Raw genomic sequence first — 20,056 nt, 5'->3', positions numbered from 1 at the left:
GCACAATCCTAGTTAAAAAGGTTTTTACAGATTAGTTCTAGGTCTTACCAATTTTAGTGTAGGTCGATCTTTAACACCTACTGAAAAATTTTCAAAAAAAATATTTTTTGTCCAACTTTGAAACCCTAAAAGTACCCTTAAAGGACGCCTGCAAGAAATACCATGCTTTAACTGCTAAAAGACTGCCACAAGAAGACCCAATACCCCAAATTTCAAGTCTTCAGCTTCAATAACAAAAAAGTTATAGGCATTTCAAAATAGCATGTTATGTACAATGAAAATTTTAAAAGATTTTCAATGCTCATAAAAGAAAAAACAATATTGAATTACGTCACCTAGACACAAAATTATAACTTTATCTTTGTCACAAACTTAGATTGCTGGTAACTGATTAGATTTTTAAAATAAAAACACCAACTTTCATAGTCAAAATCTATGAAAAAAATTCGATTTAAATTGCATTTGTAAACAAAAATCATAGAGGAAAGAAAGGGATAAACTAATACAAGCTCAGCTGTGTTTGGTTGCTTAGCTAATTCAGCCTTCTGATTGGGTACAGTACACTTGGTATAACGTAGGTTAAACTTAATTTTTTTTAATGATTGTGACTATAAAAATGGGTATTTTTATTGTAAAAATATAATTAGTTACTGGCAACCTAAATTTATGACAAAAATAAGCTTATAATTTTTTATTTCTAGGCCACGTAGTTTAATTTCAAAATTTCTAACATTAGCATTGAGATTTTTTCAAAATTTTCATTGCACATAAATGTCATTTAAAACGCCTAAAACTTTTTTTGTTATAGAAGCTGAAGGCTTCAAATTTTGAGCATTGGGTCTACTTGTGGCAGTCTTTCAGCAGTTAAAGCGTGGTATTTCTTGCAGGCTTCCTTTAATGTGAAATCAATGCAGCAGTTGTGATTTGACTTGAATTTGGTTAACTTGTCTTAGTGTTTTATTTGTTTTCTTTTTGATCTTAAACATTAAGGTATAGAATTCTTTACTTATTAAGAATTGTGAAAATTTAGAGACACCATCTCTAAATCAGCCAATAGAATAACTGCAGAAGAACAATCTGGCTAAGTTATTGGAAGAAATGTGTAAAAATTTTGACAGGAAAGAGATAAAATTTGTATTTCTTAAGACAAAGATAGCTTTTTAAAAATCATATGGTTGAAAAATTCCTTTGCTGTATTACTGGAATGATTCATAAATAACAAAAAATAAACAAAGGTTACTTTAATTGTGCATTTATTTCAAACCAATGAAAATTCAAACTGAAGTACAAAATAGAATCCAGAAATTTTGCCTGTCTATTTTGGCTTTCATTGTAGGTGGATTCTCAGGATTCTTTAAAACTGTAAAAATATATTTAAATATATTTCAAATAGCTTAATAAATTAGATTCAAAAGCCTTATAGATTTAATTAACTTTTGGATAATGGTAAAGGATGATAAAATATTAATTACCCTTGCAAAACTATTTCATTTTTATGTAAAAAGGTGTGATAACCAATCTGCTATTGTCCTATCACTCTCAGATAAAGTTTAACTTTGGTTTATGTTATATTTTATAACACATACTTAAGACTTAATGTAATGAAAAGCTTTCACTTAAAGGGAGTGTGAACGTAAAAATTTCTCATCTGATTATCAAATCGTAACATTTTCTAAGCACATTTCACTACATTGATCAACCAAAAACGTCCTATTAACAAAAATATCTAGAAATAATGCATTGATTTTATGGTATTTTGGGAGGGAAAAAGGAAAAAACAAGGAAAATCTGAACGTTTTTGTTTCTTAAAATGTTTGTAGGGGTATTTAACTTGTCATATAACAATTTAAACAATTTAGTTACTGTTAAGGAATTTATTTTGAAATATAAAATTGCCAATTTGTTTTTTTATAACGTAGTAATTAGGTAATAAAGATCTATCTTAACCTATTAGTGCCGAGCGCCACTTTTATGAGCCGATCGAGCTGAAAATATCAGGGAAGCTTTATAATGGTCAAAACAAAATTCCAATTATTTTGTTTTGCTCTAGTGGCGTGCACAGGAAAGTTGCAAAAAAAATGGGTTCGGCATGGCCATAAATGCCTAACGGGCATTGAGACCCGTTTTGAGCGGTTTCTGCTGGCATTAAAACCCGTTTTTTTCTAAATACCCGGTTATTTCGACAAAAAAATGAAAAATGTAACTTTTGAACGCCCAAAGTGAGATGAACACTTTTTAGAACTTTGATACCATTCGTAATTGAAAACTACATAACCTCATGTAATATATAGAGCTACAAGTAATATACGAAGCAATTTATATCACATTTAGTGTTTTGGCTATAGGTACCACCCTTTTCGGTTAAAAAAGCCCGTTTGTCGAAGTTTTAATACACACACACTACAAAAAAAGAACATATAAAAATTGGGTGATAAATATCAGAAAAAGAGCATAAAAATATTGGAGGACACGTATAGAGATTACTAGGGTATACTTATTAGGGTGGCTCAAGAATAATAAATCATAAACAAATATTTAATGGTTGAAAAGTTAAAACCGGGTAATAAACCAAAGCCGAGCCGGGTTTTAAAACTGCTGGGTATTTATGGCCATGCCGAACCGGGTCATAATAGGGCGTAAAAAAAACAATAAAAAAATCATATAAAAAATAGTAATTTGAATAAAACGATTTCACAAATAGATGTACTTGTTAATTAACTTTAGATTTCACAAAAAAATCAGCAACTTTACTATAAAAACAAAAAAGTTAGAAGGGGTATTTTGAATTCACCAAAATTTTCGTGGTTTTCAAATTTGTTGAGCTATACCGGCAAACGGAAGTAAGCAAAACTGCCTGCTCCAGGAGGAAATGAAAACCAGGGTAGTAGAGGGGGGATTCATACTGAGAATGATGCAATTTGAAGACTGGAAACCAGTTATTTTTGTGATTTTCTGGAACTGGATGGAACCGGGTTTTAAAACCCAGTTCGTCACTAATGATTTAGATATGTATTATTGACAAAAAAATACCTCAAAGTCTACAAAGGGTTGAATCTCATAGGTTATTTAAAATAATGATATTCTTTTTTATTGTGTTGGACAATAAATAACCCACTTTGAAGAATTAGTTTACACTTTTATCAGACTGTTTATAAAGAAATATTGCACCTTTATTATTTACAAATTTGTAATTAAAGGTGGGCGAGAGATGGGCCATCTAAAGTTACTTGGATACTAATAAAATAACCTGTTTCTAGCTTTGTTATTGTATTTGGTTTTCAATAAAAAATATTACTTATTTTATCAATTTTTAAGTAACTATACATTGGTTTACATCAAGGATATTGTTAAAAATCAGCTTAACCGTTAGGAAAAATAGAGAACTATGTCAAAAAGTTTAGTTTTAGCTATAGGAGGAAAAAAAGACAATTAACTGCACATTTATATAGTCCGGAAATTTTTCCCCCAAACTAGGACATAGTTAAAATTTTCGGAAAAAGCCGTTTTTTAAAGAACGAGAGACAGTTTTGCCCTATATTTGAGATTATATTAATGAGATGATGTTAAGGTTTGATAATCTGATGAGAAATTTTCTCGTTCACAGTCCCTTTAAGCAAAGCTAACAAATAAAATTATGAAATATATCAGGGCTATAAAGAGATAAGACAATGGCCGATAAATTAATGCACATCCATAATGATGACGCTCTAAATAATTCCTTCTGTAGATAAAAATTAGTGGTTCCAACATTTATAAACACAATTTAATCAACCAATCAAAATTCAGTAAAAATCCCCAAAGCCAATAAATAAGAAATTGTTGTTGTAAAACTTTGTGTACTATTGTAATAAGCAGTCAGTTGTCTCCTCCCTCTCTGGATACGAATACTAACTAAAAAAGAATAAAATGCGATGGTACTCTACAATTCACTTTTCTGCCTGTCCGTCATTCTGTCCATGATTTTTTATGATTTTCCAGTATGGCTACGAAACCAATTAATATCCGCTGGATCAGACCCGTCTAATCCAAACTTGAAACCATGTATTGTATTGTATTATAGACATTTTTCTACAAATAGTAAAGTTAGACTGGGCCTTCGCCCCTTCAGGACTAACAAAACTGGAAAAACAGATCTACTAATCTTGGCTGTATATTTTTGACATTGCCAGTTTTCATCAACCAATTAAGATTAAATAAAAGTAAACAAATTTATAAATCCAACAAATGTTTATAAAACTTTGGGTACTACTGAAATTTAAACCCTCCCTTATTATAGGCGTTATTATTAAGACATAGTTATAGAAACCTGCAAACCATAAGAGTGATTTCTTTTAGACATACATATAGACTTCTACCAACCCTTTTTGTAGAAAACGTCGATTAGAAGCAATAACATTTTGTATGTATCTTATCAATTTATATTGTATATAAAAAGCTTCGTCAAATGTTTTAAATGGACATTCAGGACTTTCTGATATCGATTACAGGGTGCTACTGTCCTTCTCATTCTGTTTTCTCATGTTATTATAGACAGAATTTATTTAATTTTTCGTCCATTTTTCCCTCCCTGTATACAACTTTTATTGTACCCAGGGAGGTAGGGAACATAGGACTGAAATTACCTTCCTAGCTGGTCCAAAACCTCTAGGTACTTTAATTCAAGTTTATCGCCACCAGGGATCTGATGGGTTTAAGACAATAGCTGATAAATGGATGTACATTCCCAAAAATACCTCTACTGTAATTTGCCATGAGTGGTTGAAACGTTTCAACACTATACTAAATTAACTAACCAATTAAAATTCAGTAAAAGTCCCCAAAGATGTTAAGCAAACAAAAATGAAAACATTATTGTAAAACTTTGGGAACTAGCATAGAGAGAGGTGGACAATGGACTGTTTATTACTCTAGTCCCCAAAGTTTTACAATAACGTTTTCTTATTGGCTGGCTTAACAACTTTGGGGACTTTTATTGGATTTTGAATGGTTAGGTTATTAAGTACTAGCAGCTTCGCCCCTAGCCTCTAGGAGCTTTGCCCCATGAGGTAATTTTTAAAAAAAATTTTAAAAATACAAAATAAAAAAATAAAATTCTGGTGCTGCGCCCATAATTTATGAGCATCACCAGAATATTTTTTTTGGGGGGGGGGAATTTTCATTTTTTGGGGGGTTGGGGTTTCCCACCCCTCAAGAAAGTAGCAAGAAAACCACAACAGGACCAATAGGTATATACCCTGAAGAGTAGAATCTGATCGGTTCAGTTGTTACTGAGATCTTAAGGGACAGCCGGATGGACAGACAGATAGACAGAAAGACATCGTTCTACTTTGTATTATAGATATATAGTAGATCAAATTTCAGTAAAAGTCTCCAAAGTTGTTAAGCAAACGAATAAGAAAATTTATGTTTTGAGATTTCTAATATAAAATTTTCTTTAAGATAAACATTTTCTGAAAAAAATGTTCTAGCTTCAAAAATAAGGAAATTACATCCATTTAACATTTTAATTAACCTTAAAAAGAAAGTTGTTAAATGAAAGGGTGAAGTAAGCGAAAAATGACTTTGTCTCACTTATAGTCGGAAATTTATTATTTAACAGGGAACATGCACAATTTTTTTTGCCATCTAACTCTAATAGGAACTGAGATGATATGTGGGGGGGGGGGGTGTTGAACTATTAAGGTCCGGAAATGGGCCTGATTGTTAAGTGTTAGCAACCTTTAATTTTAGGTCCTTTTTTTTCTTAAAAACTTCAAACTAATAAAAATATATAAAAAACTAACTAATATGTACAATTTCTACTATGTCGATTTAAATATATGATATGTTATCTTGAAGGTATCATTCCAGTTTTGTCTCTATTGAAAGTAGAATGATACATTACTATTATGTCGATATAAATAAGGAAATCAATGTTTATGAATACGCTGATATGTAAACATGAATGTATGATTCCAGTTTCGCCTCTATTGAAAGTGGAATCTTACATTTCAAAAATCGTATCGGTGTTGAAGATATCTTCACCAAGAGAGGGGAAAGTGGAAGGGTAGATTACAGTTTCAGAGGGTCCAAACCATAATCATAGATTATAGTTCTGCTTCTATAAAAATGGATTCAACTCCCTAACTGTTTAAGTAAACAATTACACTTCAAAATATTTAATCACACTATCCCTTAATTTAATTTAGATAATTCATCTTTTAAACAATAAAAAAGTCTACTTAACATTTTTAAAGGGACATTTAAATATTTTCATTAAACTAAAAAAACAACATCCATAAAAGCAAAGCTCTGAAAAGTTAGGACAAATAAACGTTAACACTTGTAGATTGTCAGAACTGATTAATAAGAATGTAAATGTAAAAGTTGAAATAAATTTGTTAAAAACTGGTTAACTAAGGATAATGTTTAGAGGGAACACTTACATTTTTAGGACTTGATTTTAGAGATGCTTCATTTAAAACATTGTACTTTGTTGTCCTAGGAATCAGTCTGCTGAAAATCAGATCAATGGGATAATTATATCACATGCAAATTTCTTGTAAAAAAGGGAAAAATCAGCATGTTTTAAATGGAGGTGCTGACATTCTGGTAACAATTATAGAGTTGCTACACTTTCTAAATTGTAATTATTACCAAGTTTTCGGGCAGACGACGTACTGACGGATCAACCCTGAAAATAGAAAAGATTTGCTTTAAAAAAGAATCCTAAAAATGTCTAACTAGTTTTTCTGAATTAACCATTTTTATAAAACGTTTTGATGAAATCAAAAATCTTGGAAACCCCATTATAGTGCCTATTAAAAATGACGCATACTGGCCTACCATTAGTCAATTAAAATTATACTTGCCTGCCATTGGTAATTTAGTCTATGTATTGGCTTATCATTAGTCATTTGTATTGTATGGACTTAATCACAGAGAGAAAGGGGACATTGGGCTGTTTATTACACTAGTCCCCAAAGTTTCATAATAACGTTTTCATATTCGTTGACTTAACAACTTTTAATTAATTTTGATTGGTTGATTATTAAATTGAGTGTCAAAACGTTTCAACCCCTCAAGTTAATCTACAAAAGTGTATATTTAGTGTATCATCATTTACAACCGGCATAACTACAACTGGCTATTTTTAGAAGCGAAGCTTTTCTAGAATTAGGGTTGGTCCGTACGTCCGTCCATATGTAACGGATAGCTTTTTTCGTTAATTTAGGCAAGTTAGAATTTTCCTATTGATTTCAAACTTTGCATGATGATTCCTGCAGTAGTTACGATTTAGAAAGCGTAGCAACTCTATAATCATAACCAGAATGTCCGTACGTTCATTTTAAACATGTTGATTTTTTACTTTTTTAACAACAAATATTTATTTGATCAATTATCCGATTGTTCTGATTTTTGGTATACTGATTCCTGGGACAACAAAAAGTACAATATGATAAGCAAAGCATCTCTATAATCAAGTCCTCAAAATGTAAGTATGTCCTTAAACATTATCTTGTACTTAAGGATTTTTTTAACAAATTTACTCACATTTTTGCTTTGCCTCTTATTCATTTATATTCTGATTATTCAGTACTGATACTATACAAGTGTTAATGTCCGCTGTCCGTATGTCCAACCATTTCAGAGCTTCGCTTTTTATGGATGTTGTCATCCTTTTTTTTTATTATTGTGTCTACAACAACTCTAAAAGTCGTCATATCTAAGATAAACATAAAATTTTTGTATCCTATTTTATAAAGTAGTAAGGTTTTTTTTGTCTGTAGCGAAGGATCTCGCTAACCGCTGGACCGATATGGTTCTCCTTTACTTACAATGTAGCTTCTGATAAGCCCAGGAAAAGTTTATAAATATTTTTATATTTATCTGCGGAATTCTGTTTTATTATTGTTACTACAACAACTTTAAAAGTCGTCATATGTAGGATAAAATATTTTGTATGATTAGAATTGACAGGACCAGTAGATATATTCCCTGAAAGGTAGAGGTCAATTGGTTCAATGATTACTGAGATCTTAAACTTCATACAAACAGACAGAAAGATATCGTTCTACTTTGTATTATAGACAAGCGGTTACATACCTATAATCTAAGGACTCATAGAGGCAGGAGAATCCAAGCTTTTTTATATGGGTGTGATGTATAGTCCCTTTCTTCCTGACTTAAGAGCAATGCATGTATTTTGTATTTTAGCTTTTAGTTCTTGTGTCAACCGTTTCGGAGCAAGACATTGCTCTGCAACACGACACGAACATAAAAGTGAATAGTTGTCTTAATATTTAATATTATAATTGTATGTTTATCTTGTCTTGAATTAATACACTTTATAAGAATATTTAGCTGTTTGTTCTTGCTATTACTATACGTCATTTTGGCGCAGTAGTGTAGTACGAATCTATAGCTCAGATTTTCTTTTAATTGTATTATTTCTTCACTTTGTTTTTGTTCAGGAATTTTTTTGAGCGATGAAGTTGGACGTTGCTCACTTCAGGAAGCTGTCTCCGGAGGAGAGGCTGGAGTACATCTTCGAGGCGATAGCCTCGTTGCAGGGTGATATATCCTCGATGCAGGGTGATCTTGGGACTAAGCTGGATAATTTGACTGGGCGAGTGGAGCCGTTGGAGGCGAAAGTTCAGGAATTGACGGATAATATTGATACTAATAGTGCTGCGGTTACTGGACTGGCTACTCGGATGGACGATTTGGAAGATCGTCTTAATAAGGTGGTGGAGCCTAGTGTTGATAATGATATCAAAACTGAGAATGTGACAGTTGTGGATGAGTTTATGACTGGCCAGCAGCGAATTCTTGATAAGATTGCCCAGCAGAATAGTTTGAATGACCAGCAGAATGGTTCGAATACCCAGCAGAATGGGTCGAATAACCAGCAGAATGGTTTGAATAACTCTATGCCGTGGCAGAGGACGGCTGGTGGATCTGGAGGATTTGGAGGATCAGAGGAGAAGCCTAAATTGTTTGCTAGTGGTTCTCGGCCTATTTTTGGTGGTATGCAGGGAAATGAAGATAAGATCATAAAACTTTGGGAATTGTCTAAGGTTGATGCTGTGGATAATATCTACAATGGAGTTCTCATGTGGTGGCCAGCCCTTTCTGAGGTTAATGCGGAGGATTTTAATACGCTCAATTTTTTTGAAGCTGGACTGAGTGAATCGCAGGTTAGTTGGTGTAAATCTCTTGTTTATGTACCAGATAGATCTTTGTATGTTTCGCAGGGGGAGGAGAATGTTCATAGGTACAATGAAACGTGTGCTAAACTTGATGATCAGTTCAGAAAAAATGCGCCTGAATTTGCGGTTGACGATGATGTGATTTTCTTTGATGATTATTTGGAGAGATTTTGGATGACTACTAGACGTTATCATATGACTAATCATCAAGTGTGTAAGGAAATTTTGTTTGATAAATGTGTGGGTGTAAGAACCGCTTGTGGTTATACACTAAAACCTGCTGATATTGAGAATAGACAATTAACATTAAAGGGGTACTTGTGTAAGATGCGAGAGACATTTTTACCACCCGACATGAAAAATGTGTGCAAAGATGCGTATTTGAGTGTTAAGCAACATGAGAATGATAAGATTGATGCATTTTTTGATAAGATACTATCTTTCTGGAAACGTGCGTATCCGAAACCAACTGATGATATGTTTATGGATTTCTATTCTCAAGTGTGTAATGTGGTCTTATCTCCACTTTTGGCTAATCAGATGCGTCAATTTGCGTTGGATTTGGAGCGTGACGGACAAGTGCGAATGATAACGAAGTTTCGGACAGAGTTAATAGTTAAAGCACAATTGATTGTTAAAGGGCTACAATTTAACCAAATTTCAGGGTCAATGGCTAGAGGATGTACAACAAACCAGATGGCTTTGGCTAAAACGATGGTTGGTGGCGTTGGTTCCAAGTCAAATCCTGTAACTATTGATCAGGTTAGTGATGAAGATAATTTGTCATATGAAATAAATCAATGTGAAATTGATTTAGCTGATGAATTTGGTGGACCAGCTGAACTTATTCCTTTAATTGGCGCAATTCAAGGTGGTTTTATTTGTTATTATTGCAACAGGAAAGGTCACATGATGAGGGATTGTTTTGATATTAGAGATAAAAAGTTGCCTAATCCTAAAGGAAAATACTTTTTGCGGTGGGGAAACAAGCCTTTTGTTCCTTATAAGACGGGGCAAAAGAGTTTTAAAAAGAATGAAAATAGTATTGATAAAAAGAAATTGGTTGGTGAAATTGAAGGAGAGGTGAAAGAAGGGGAGGATACGAAGGAAGTGGCGCATGTCGATGGTTTAGGGGCAAGTGATTATGAAGACGATCTTGTAGCGGAAGTTGAGGCATGGAATAATGCTATTATAGATGACATTTTATGGTATTAATGTTTTGTATGTATTATAATCATTAAAACCTTATTCCATTTTCTACTTGTTACGCGGCATTGTTTTGATTTATGCGCATTGTAAATAAACAACAACAAAACAAAATTAATGATAAAGAGTGAACGAAGCAACTCTAATTTTGTGATAATTTATTTTGATGGTTTATTTTGAATTATGAAAAGATAACATATTGTTTATAAGCGTATATGAAATTATGAGATTATGTTATAATGGAAATCAAAATAATTAATTTAGTTTTTGATTATGTTTTGTTGAAAATTCATTTTTGTTTCAGACTGTTGTGGAGTCTAACAGAGATAAGAATAATAAAAAGTGAAAATGAAAAACGAATTAGGAATACAATTTTGTAAAATTGCTATTGAAAAATATTAAATTGAATTTTAAATTGAATCAAATTTGATAAAAATGTGAAATTAGATATTTGAAAAGTATTAAATTTTGATGAAATGTGGAAAATTGTTTTAAAAGTTGAGTCAGTTATTGTGGTTTAAAGTATTCGATTTTAAAACAATTATATTGCAATTTAGTAATGTTGATTCAGCAAAATTTTTTATGAAGTTTAGAATTTCATGAAGCAAAATTGTTATAATGCATTAGATATAATCGTGGAGTAGTCTCTCTCTATGAAGGAAGGGAGGGGTTGTCTCTCGGAGTTGGTATGCGCAAATATGGTGGAGCTGTCTCTTTTGTTTGAGAAAAAGGGGGAGTGAACATATTTGCAAAGAAATTTGCACTATCTCTCAGAGCTGGTATGCGCAAAATGGGGTGGTGTAGAGAGGTAGCTGCAATGATTATCAGGCGTGGGGCGCGCCATGCGCAGAAAGTTGAGCTGCGCAGAGAAGCAGAGCTGCGCAAGAAGGTGCTCTCAGGTATTGAGATATATAGTTAGTTGAATTTCGACTTTTAAACCTTTTATACATCTCAGTTTTAATCTGACAATAATAGTTTTGTTAGGTAATATTTTATTGAATCACAAAAGAATTGAACTTATGGTATTTGGAAAGATTAATTTGATTGGTGATTGATAATATTTGATCATGTCATATTTCTTAATACAATTTCTTTTATTGTGTTGCAAGTTTATTTGTTCAGTGAAAACATTTACATATGGCATCTAAAATAATTGTATTTTATTTTAGATTGGCTGAGAAGAGTATTTGTGGTGATTGGGAGATACTGTCATCATTATTTATTTGATGGTGAGTTGTTAAGATTTTGTTTTATGTTGTTAATATTTGATTACCATTATATATATATATTGCTGTTCGAAAAGTAGTCTTGCAAAAATTTGTTATATATATATATATTAATATCGATATTAATTCTTATTTACAGTGATTTATCCATCAATTGGCATCTAAAAGTTTGTAATATTTTAGATTGGCCGGAGAGAAGTTTTACTGATTGTGGATTAAGAGATATTTTGGGATGTTTCTGTTGGCCGGAGAGAAGTTTTGTTGATTGTGGATTAAGAGATTTTTGGACGTTTCTGTTGGTGGATGAAATATTGTCGGTGAGTGATTTGTTTTATTCCGTTATTTTGTTATTTGTTGTAGACAGATAGATAGTTAATTGATAGACAATTGGATAGTTACAACCTCATAACTGCTGGTGTTGGTTAGATAGCTGTTTCTAAGTTTCATGAAGATTCTGAGATGGCGGCTGGAGCGGCTGAAGTCTACGTTCCAACGAAGATTGGTGGCATGGAAATCCTGACCTTAATTGATAGCGGCAATGCACGAGGCTGCCTGATATCTCAAGTGTTGGCTAGAAAGCTTGATTGTATGATTGAAGAAACGGATTCGAAAGCAACAGGCGTGCAGGGTTCCAGCATCAAGATTGATGGTGTTGTTCGGAATGTTGAATTTCAGATTGGAGGACACAGTTTTCAAGAAGATTGCTTTGTTATTTCTGGCATGACTGTACCTATGAATCTAGGCAGTCATTGGCTGAACAAAAATAACGTGAAGACGATATTTGCCAAGGCCGGCAACAGGATTGAGATGCATGGAATCAGTGTGAATTTAGTAGCTAAAAGAAAAATTGTAGTGAAGAATTTGGTTCATACGGTTTTGGAGAAACTGGAGAAAGCAAGAACTAAGAAACCTGAGATTGATGTAGCTGAATTACAAGACCAAAAATGGATTTGTTCATTGAAAAATCGAATAGAAATTCCAGCATTAAGTACAGTGGTGGTAGAAGTTTCAACTAAGGGAAATATGCCTGAAGGACAGTTGTGTTATATAGCTCCTAGACAAGGTTACTGTAGCCGAAACAACTTGTTGATAAATGAAGGAATTACTGAGGTGGGAAAAAACGGTAAAATTATGACTAAAATCACGAATTTTGAAACTGTTAAGAAATCTGTTCCTGCTGGTACTTTGGTTGGAAATTTGTTTTTGGCGGAGAAGATAGCGATGTTGCAAGAGAACAGAGTTAAAGAAGATGTGTCAACAACATTAAAGAAGATTCGTTTTATTAAAGATAAATTGAAGTTGGATAAAGTTCCGTTTTTAAAAGATAATGTTTCTTTGAAAGGAAGAATAGTTGGTTTGTTTTTAAAGAATTTCAAGGCGTTATCGATTGACCCTACGGATATTGGATCTTGTACTTTGGAGGAGTATGACATTCAGTTGGTTCCTGGAGCTCAACCTTTCAAAAATAGGATGATTAGACTCAATCCTCATCATGCAGAGAAACTAAAAGAACAGATTGATTTATGGTTGGAAACAGATGTGATAGAAGAATGTAATTCACCGTTTAATTCTGGAATTTTTGCTGTTAAGAAGAAGGTTGGAAATACTAACGAGGTAAAAGTCAGGTTTGTCCTGGACTACCGCTCGTTAAATGAGATAACTGAGAAGATCTGTTACCCTTTGCCTAATATTGGTGAGCTATTTGACAAACTTGGAGGAAAGAAGATTTTTACGTCTATTGACCTTACTTCGGCGTATAATTCAATGCACTTGAAGGAATCTGTCAGGAAATATACAGCGTTTTGTTCTAATGGACGGCAGTATTGCTTCAAGAGGCTTCCGTTCGGATTGACCAATGCTCCAAGTGCATTTGTAAAGTTGATGGATAGAGTAATGGATTTGAGTCCTGAATTAAGGGCATTTTGCCTAGTTTACTTGGACGATGTTCTTGTATATAGTATGAATGTGGAGGAACATCTGGAGCATTTGAATACTCTACTACGAACATTCTGTGAAGCAGGCCTCAAGATTAATCTTGGAAAATGTACATTGTTTGCAGAGGAAGTGAAATTTCTGGGCCATATTATAAATGCAGAAGGCATATTTATGGACCAAGCATATATTGAAAAGATTAAGAATTGGCCAGTACCTGAAACAGGTAAAGATATTCAAAGATTTACTGGTTTCATAAATTATTATGGTTCATATTTCAAGAATTTTTCTGATATTACGGCACCATTGAACAAATTCAGAAACAGTAGTAAAATAGAATGGGATGAAAAAAGTATGGAAGCCTTTACAAAGACTAGAGAATTGTTCTGTGAAGAAATAAGTAAATCATTCCCGGATTGGAGGATGGAGGCTGAACCATTTGTGTTGGATACAGATTGGTCATCTACAGCTATGTCTGCGGTGTTAAGTCAAAAACAAAATGGGCAAGAGAAGATGATATCGTGTTGGTCACGTGTTTGTTCAACTCATGAAGCCAATTATGCAGCGCATAAAGGAGAATTATGTGCATTAGTAAATGCTGTTGAAAGATTTGAATGTTATTTGAGACACAAGAAGTTTATCGTGAGAACTGATTCAGCTGCACTGAAACATCTATCTACTTGGAGGCAGAACGGATATTTTGTTGGTCTCACCATAAGGTGGATAAACTTTTTATCCACCTTCAGTTATGAGGTTGTACATAGGCAGGGCAAGATGCATACTAATGTTGATATATTGTCACGTACTGCATTAGAGGATAGTAAAGATAGGATATCTAAATTATCGACGGACGAACAAGGAGAGTTAATATTGGATACTGTATATCAATTGGAAGATCCTAAATTGTGTCTTATTGCAGGAATTGGAGCAGAGACGGCCAGTCAAATAGCATCCAGATTGAAGGCGAGAGAATTTAGTCGTAGCCTGGAGAAGGATCCTGTTTTAGTTGAGGTGAGGAAATTTATTGTAAATAATGTAAAACCTACGTCCAGAGAATTGTCTCAAATGCCTTATCGTGGTAAACAAGTATTAAGATTTTTTGAACATTTGAGTTATAAAGATGGTTTAATTATCTTGACTTCACCTATGCGGCTCCAGAAAGAATTTCAATTTATTGAACGGGTAGTGGTACCTATTGGAATGTACAATAAAGTTTTCTTGTTAGCTCATGCAGATGTTACAGCGGGGCATAGGGGTTATTTGGAAACTTTGAGCAGGATTAATCGTCACTTCATTTTTCCCTATGTGTCTAAATATGTAGCGGCGGCAGTTGCAAATTGTGTCATTTGTTTGAATAGACGTAAAAAACCAAAACATAATCATAATATAGAATTTTCTCCTTTGGCTGGAGAAGCTATGGCAGAGTTGGCCATAGATGCTTTAGGTCCTTTGAATGAGTGTGAATATAATGGAGTCATTTGTAAGCATATTTTAATAGTAGTTGACAGTTGTACTAGATATGTGTGGTTGTTTGCTATTGAGGATGTTAAAGCTGAAACAATTATTGAATGTTTGAAGTTTAATTTATTTTCTGTTTGGGGATTATGCGAGAGAATCAGGACTGACAATGCACAAAGTTTCAAATCAAAAGTTTTTAGGGAAGTTTGTTTAAGGTTGGGAATTGAACAAATATTTATCCCTCCAAGATCAGCAAATTCGAATTATAGTGAAAGATACAACCAATCGGTGTATTCGTTTCTTAAGACTGATTTACGTTTTCAAGATGGAGATTGGGCTCATAAACTTAAAGCTACACAATTTTGTATGAACACTTCTTTCAATCGGAGGTTAGGATGTTCCCCGTATTTCAAGATGTTTCTACGAAACCCTAAGCTTCCGCTTGACTCATTTGATCCTTTAACCCGCTCGAAAATTAAACATATGAATTTTTCAGAGTTATTGGAGTGCCTTGACAGAAATTGGAGAACTGGACAAGAGAGAACTGAGAAGTATTTACAGGTAGAAAATACAGAAAGGATAGGTCGGCCGATAGCTATAAATTCCTATTGTTATATTTACTATGACGTCACAACGATTGGTGTAGCTCGTAAACTCTGCTCACTATGGGTGGGTCCATGTCTAGTGACAAAAGTAATTTCTGACAGTTTGTTTGAGATTCAACCCCTAGAAAAGTGTAGATTGAAAGACAAAGGGGTAAGAATTGTACCAAGGGATAAAATATATGTTATTGAGAGTACTTTAGACTTGACTCCAGATGAAAAGATTGACTTAGTGATTACAGATGAGTTTTTCTCTGTGGATAATACCTTGAAAGTAAACTATGACTTTCCCAATACTTTAAGAAATTTAACTTGTTCAGGCGTTTCTGAAGAGGAGAATAGTTGTGGCGCTAGTCCAGAGGTGGTTGGAAGGCGGAAGGATGGACAGGTAACACCAGATTTTTTGGAGAAATCTTTTTTGGGTGTTGGGTTGTCACAGCAGAGGTCAAATGTATCTCAGGATAATGAGAATTTAGATGATTTAGTTGAGGATCTTAGTGATACTTTGGAAAGTACTCATATTTTTGACAGTGTAGATACGAATGATACGACTGACAAAACTAAGTTAGACTCTACATATTCTACTATTAGTAAGGATAGTGTTTTTCATGGAGATTATGCCTCTGATAATAGTTTAGTAGACAACAGTTTGGGTGTAGAGGATGTTAACATGGAATCTGCTAGAGAGTTAGAGTCTCGGATGAGTATTTTAGAGGACACTTTTCCAAAACTGCAAAGTAAAATTGTAAACTTGGAACAACGAAGGGGAAGTGTTAAACGAGGTAGGGATGTTGAGGAGGATGAATTAGATAGATCGTTAGATAATGCAAAACTGCAAAAAATGTCTGAGACTATTCCTGTTAAAGGTCGTCCTAAAGGTTCTACAAATGAAGTACAATCACAAAAATTGGAAGAGGATAGACAAAACAGAGATAAAGACAGATTAGAACGTTATTCAGTAGCAGATGTAGTAACTAGGAACCTCGCAAAATTGATTAAAAAATAATATTTGTAATAATTTGTATAATATTTGCAGGAGAAGAGATTACCACGAAAACCGTCGGGAGCGTGATGACAAGAGAGGAAGCGGCGGTGGTGATAGACATGACCGGAATAGACGAGATGGAGATCGTGGTATGCGAAAGAGGTCGCCTGACGCTTGTAGTTCAAAGAGTGGACGTGCTGGACCAGTACCTGTGAAGAAATCCAAGGATGATAGAGGAGTCAGGTACTTGGATATTTTGTTATTTGTTGTTGTGATGCAGACCTATTGTTTGATTATTGTTGGTGGTATGTATACGTCACAGGATCCACGGTTAGCAGCTTATGATTGTTCTCAAATAAGTGATGTTGAACTTAGATCAGCTGCTTGTTTGCATGATAGGATGGAACCGGTCAGATCTGTGGAATTATTGGGGTTAGCAGAAACCGATTTTATACTGTCGGAAGCCATTAGTTGTGAGGTTAGACTAAAATTGGAGCGCTGGTTTTGCGGCACCGCGAGTCATGTGCACGTATTAGACGTGCCACATGAAAAACAGGTAGAGTTGAGTATGGATGAATGTAGAAGGATTTTTCATTCTGGCAAGTATCAGCATGATGGTATTAGTTTTAAAGTAAACATAGACTTGCCAACTGTTCACAGTTTCACGGTTAATGGAACATTGTCACCTTTCTGGGATGTTGGTGGTGAAAATATTCAATGCAAGACACTGGGAATATACGCGCACAATATGTGGTTCAATTTAGGTTTTGCTATTGGGACTTTGCATATTTTAGTAAAAAATACACCCGTTTTGATCAAGGGAAATGTTGTTATGGATTATGATAAAAAGACGATTGTGGCGAATTTTGAAGAAAATCATTTGTGGGCAACATCAACTTCACCATATTTTCCGTATGTAGTACGAAAACCGGCCAGTAATTTTAAGGTAGTTTTTCAAGATACATTTAATTTAACTACGTGGAATGAACAACTTTTTGTTTCTAACTTGGAAAGGAATATTTTAGTTAAAATTATGGGAACAGAGAAACTTACTTTGCAGCATCTGGATTTCAACATTTTTGTAACAGAATTGGAGGGTATCAAGTTTTTAGAGGAACCGAAGGCGGCTGTTAGAAGTTATTTTGGGGATTTGTTAAAACAGGAAGCTAGATTTGATTTGAATGCTATGTTTTTGGCTAGTAGAGAAAGGAATGAGAGGATGATGGAACTTTTTAGTATTTCTAGATGTGCTCAAACAGAAGTTAGATCAAATGTACAGATGCATCATGGGTTCAGAATTATATACCTGGGAGAAATTGCTAAGTATGAAAAGTGTACAGCGGTTGAAATTCCAGTAAAGTTAGGTGTGGATTATGGATGTGCAGTAGGACATTTGCTGGTGGAATATAAAGGTGAGACAGTTGGAATACAAGAATATAGTAGAATGATTGTTGCAGTAGAGGACATAAAATTGTTAAATTGCTCGCAAAGTCCGGTATTTTTGAAGTTGACAGCCAATTTGTTCCTTGGGAATCAGGGGCAGGGACTCGAACTTCTGCACATTGCCAATGAAAAATCTGAACATGTGGGACAAAAGATTTTTCTGAACGATGAAAAGGTGTTTATTGCTGATTTTAATAAGACTATTAAATATCAGGGGTTAGAGGATTTTGAGGATTTTAATGGACAAGCTTCTAAGTTGGATTTTGTTGATCATAAGTTGTCATTTTTCGAACAGGTTACAGGTCCTTGGTTTGGTTTAGAACATTTGTTCAAAGATATACTACCATTGTTTGCTAAGTTTGTTTTGATTGTGTTAATGTTGTTGTTAGGTATAATTCCTATGTTGGCATTTTTGTATTGTTGTTGTTCATGGTGTTATAAAAAAAGATTTACTGAGGAAGAATTTAATGCTAGATTTTAAATTCTGATGCTGAAATTTAATTATATTGTATTTTTGCAGGTTGGTTACGGCGGCAACAATGAATCAAAAGTTATTGAGCAACGAAGAAGATGGCCGCCACAAACAATCTGTCAATGAAGGAAATCAAGTCAAACCTGGTCTACCGGTGTCTGCATTGGTCAGCAACTCTGCATCTCGGCTGGTGTTGGTAATGTCGCGCGTTGAGCTGCCCACGTTGAGTGTGGGCAGGGCGACGAAGAACATATTTTTGAGCAGTGAGGACATGCCACTGGCAGATTTAGCTCGTCTTATTGATAATGAACCAAGGTTTAAGTTGAATTTAGTAAACATGCTTTCGGTGCAGTTAGAGATGGGGAGATGCATCAACTCCATAGACTGGCCTGTGGACAGGATCCCTATCTTTACCAGCCAGAATTCAAGACACCTCAACCTGATGGCGGCTGGTGAGCATTCTAAAGCTATAAACAGAAAGTTGTCATGGAATGAGACAACTAGCTTGAATAAGTTGAGTGCAACCATATTTCTCTCTAAGCTTGTTTGCGAAATTTTACCAAGTTTGGTGTTGCTTGCTAAGATTGAATACCTGGATGGAGATGAGAGAAAAAGCTGTCAAACGTTGGGCGAATTGTTACCCATAATCAAACATATGGGGGAACTTGATGATTGGCATCAACTTTCAAAAATTGACGTCATACCTGCAGATGGGCGAATGAGCCTTCAGACGGTGTTGAGAACGGTGGGTAATAGCGTTGATCTGAGGTTGAAGACGCAGGTTGTGTCAGCTATCCGGCTCCTGGCACATTGGAAAGACGTCGTGAATAAAGTATCCTTTATTCTGAAGCAGATGCCATCCACAACTTTGTTCGAGTTACAGAAAGATTGGCTTGATGGAAAGTCTGAACAGGATTTGAGTGCTAAAGTGTTTATTGACTCTATTCAGGTGAATGAATACATGAACTTATCGGTCTACATTCCACGCATTGTAAATGTGAATTCGGTGAGTTTAATCACCAGTGGAGAGATGCCAGCTGAGATACGTTATGTTAGATTGGATGGACAAAGAGAAATAATTGATAACCTGGTGAGTGCTACATACGCAGGTAGTCTGGTGAATGATAAAGTAGACGCAAGAGTTTTGACCTGGGAAATGCAGATGCGCTGCAAGCGTCTCCGTCCGACTCTAGCCAAGCAGATATTGTTATGTGATCCAGATACTACTTTAGAGAATGTAGTAAAGGAACTTAGATTGGAGTTGGATGGAAAAGTTTATACAAGTTTGTTGACAACCAATATTGAGTGGAAGTTTAATCCTGAACACAAAGTAAATGAGTGGTTCGAGGGTGATTTCAAATTGGTTACTCGGTTTGGGGATCCTGTTTGTGTTCAGATGGATCAGCCCTTAAATCCGAATATTCCTGTTTGTCTGGACCTTGAATTGTCAGGTCAGCAATGGCGTGTTGATGAACAAGCGAGGGAGGAAATGAGGATGGAACACACGCCTGGAATATTGATGATGCTTGATAAATTTGGGG

General features: G+C 34.5%; 3 protein-coding genes across 12 annotated transcripts in view; 2 read left to right on the top strand and 1 right to left on the bottom strand.

Moving 5' to 3' along the window:
- Vha44 (V-type proton ATPase subunit Vha44) overlaps nucleotides 1-20,056 on the bottom strand; it is a 328,302-nt gene that overhangs the window by 123,011 nt on the left and 185,235 nt on the right. The gene's annotated exons all lie outside the window — the stretch shown is intronic.
- LOC145335328 (uncharacterized) lies at nucleotides 11,188-15,945 on the top strand. The gene is made up of 7 exons (XM_080181063.1): nucleotides 11,188-11,296; nucleotides 11,567-11,580; nucleotides 12,050-12,733; nucleotides 12,992-13,643; nucleotides 14,475-14,566; nucleotides 15,510-15,574; nucleotides 15,936-15,945. Exons 1-7 carry the CDS (start codon nucleotides 11,188-11,190, stop codon nucleotides 15,943-15,945), a joined length of 1,626 nt encoding a protein of 541 aa, XP_080037189.1.
- Nucleotides 15,743-18,524, top strand: LOC145303779 (uncharacterized). The gene is made up of 2 exons (XM_080145389.1): nucleotides 15,743-16,003; nucleotides 16,652-18,524. The coding sequence occupies exons 1-2, from the start codon at nucleotides 15,996-15,998 to the stop codon at nucleotides 18,522-18,524; spliced, it is 1,881 nt and encodes a 626-aa protein (XP_080001515.1). The 5' UTR covers nucleotides 15,743-15,995.

Source organism: Acartia tonsa, chromosome 13 (genome assembly GCF_053477335.1).
Source record: "Acartia tonsa isolate MP-2025a chromosome 13, ASM5347733v1, whole genome shotgun sequence".
Classification (NCBI taxonomy): domain Eukaryota; kingdom Metazoa; phylum Arthropoda; class Copepoda; order Calanoida; family Acartiidae; genus Acartia; species Acartia tonsa.
The sequence above is the reverse complement of the archived record's forward strand: the minus strand, read 5'-3'. Positions and strand labels throughout refer to the sequence as shown.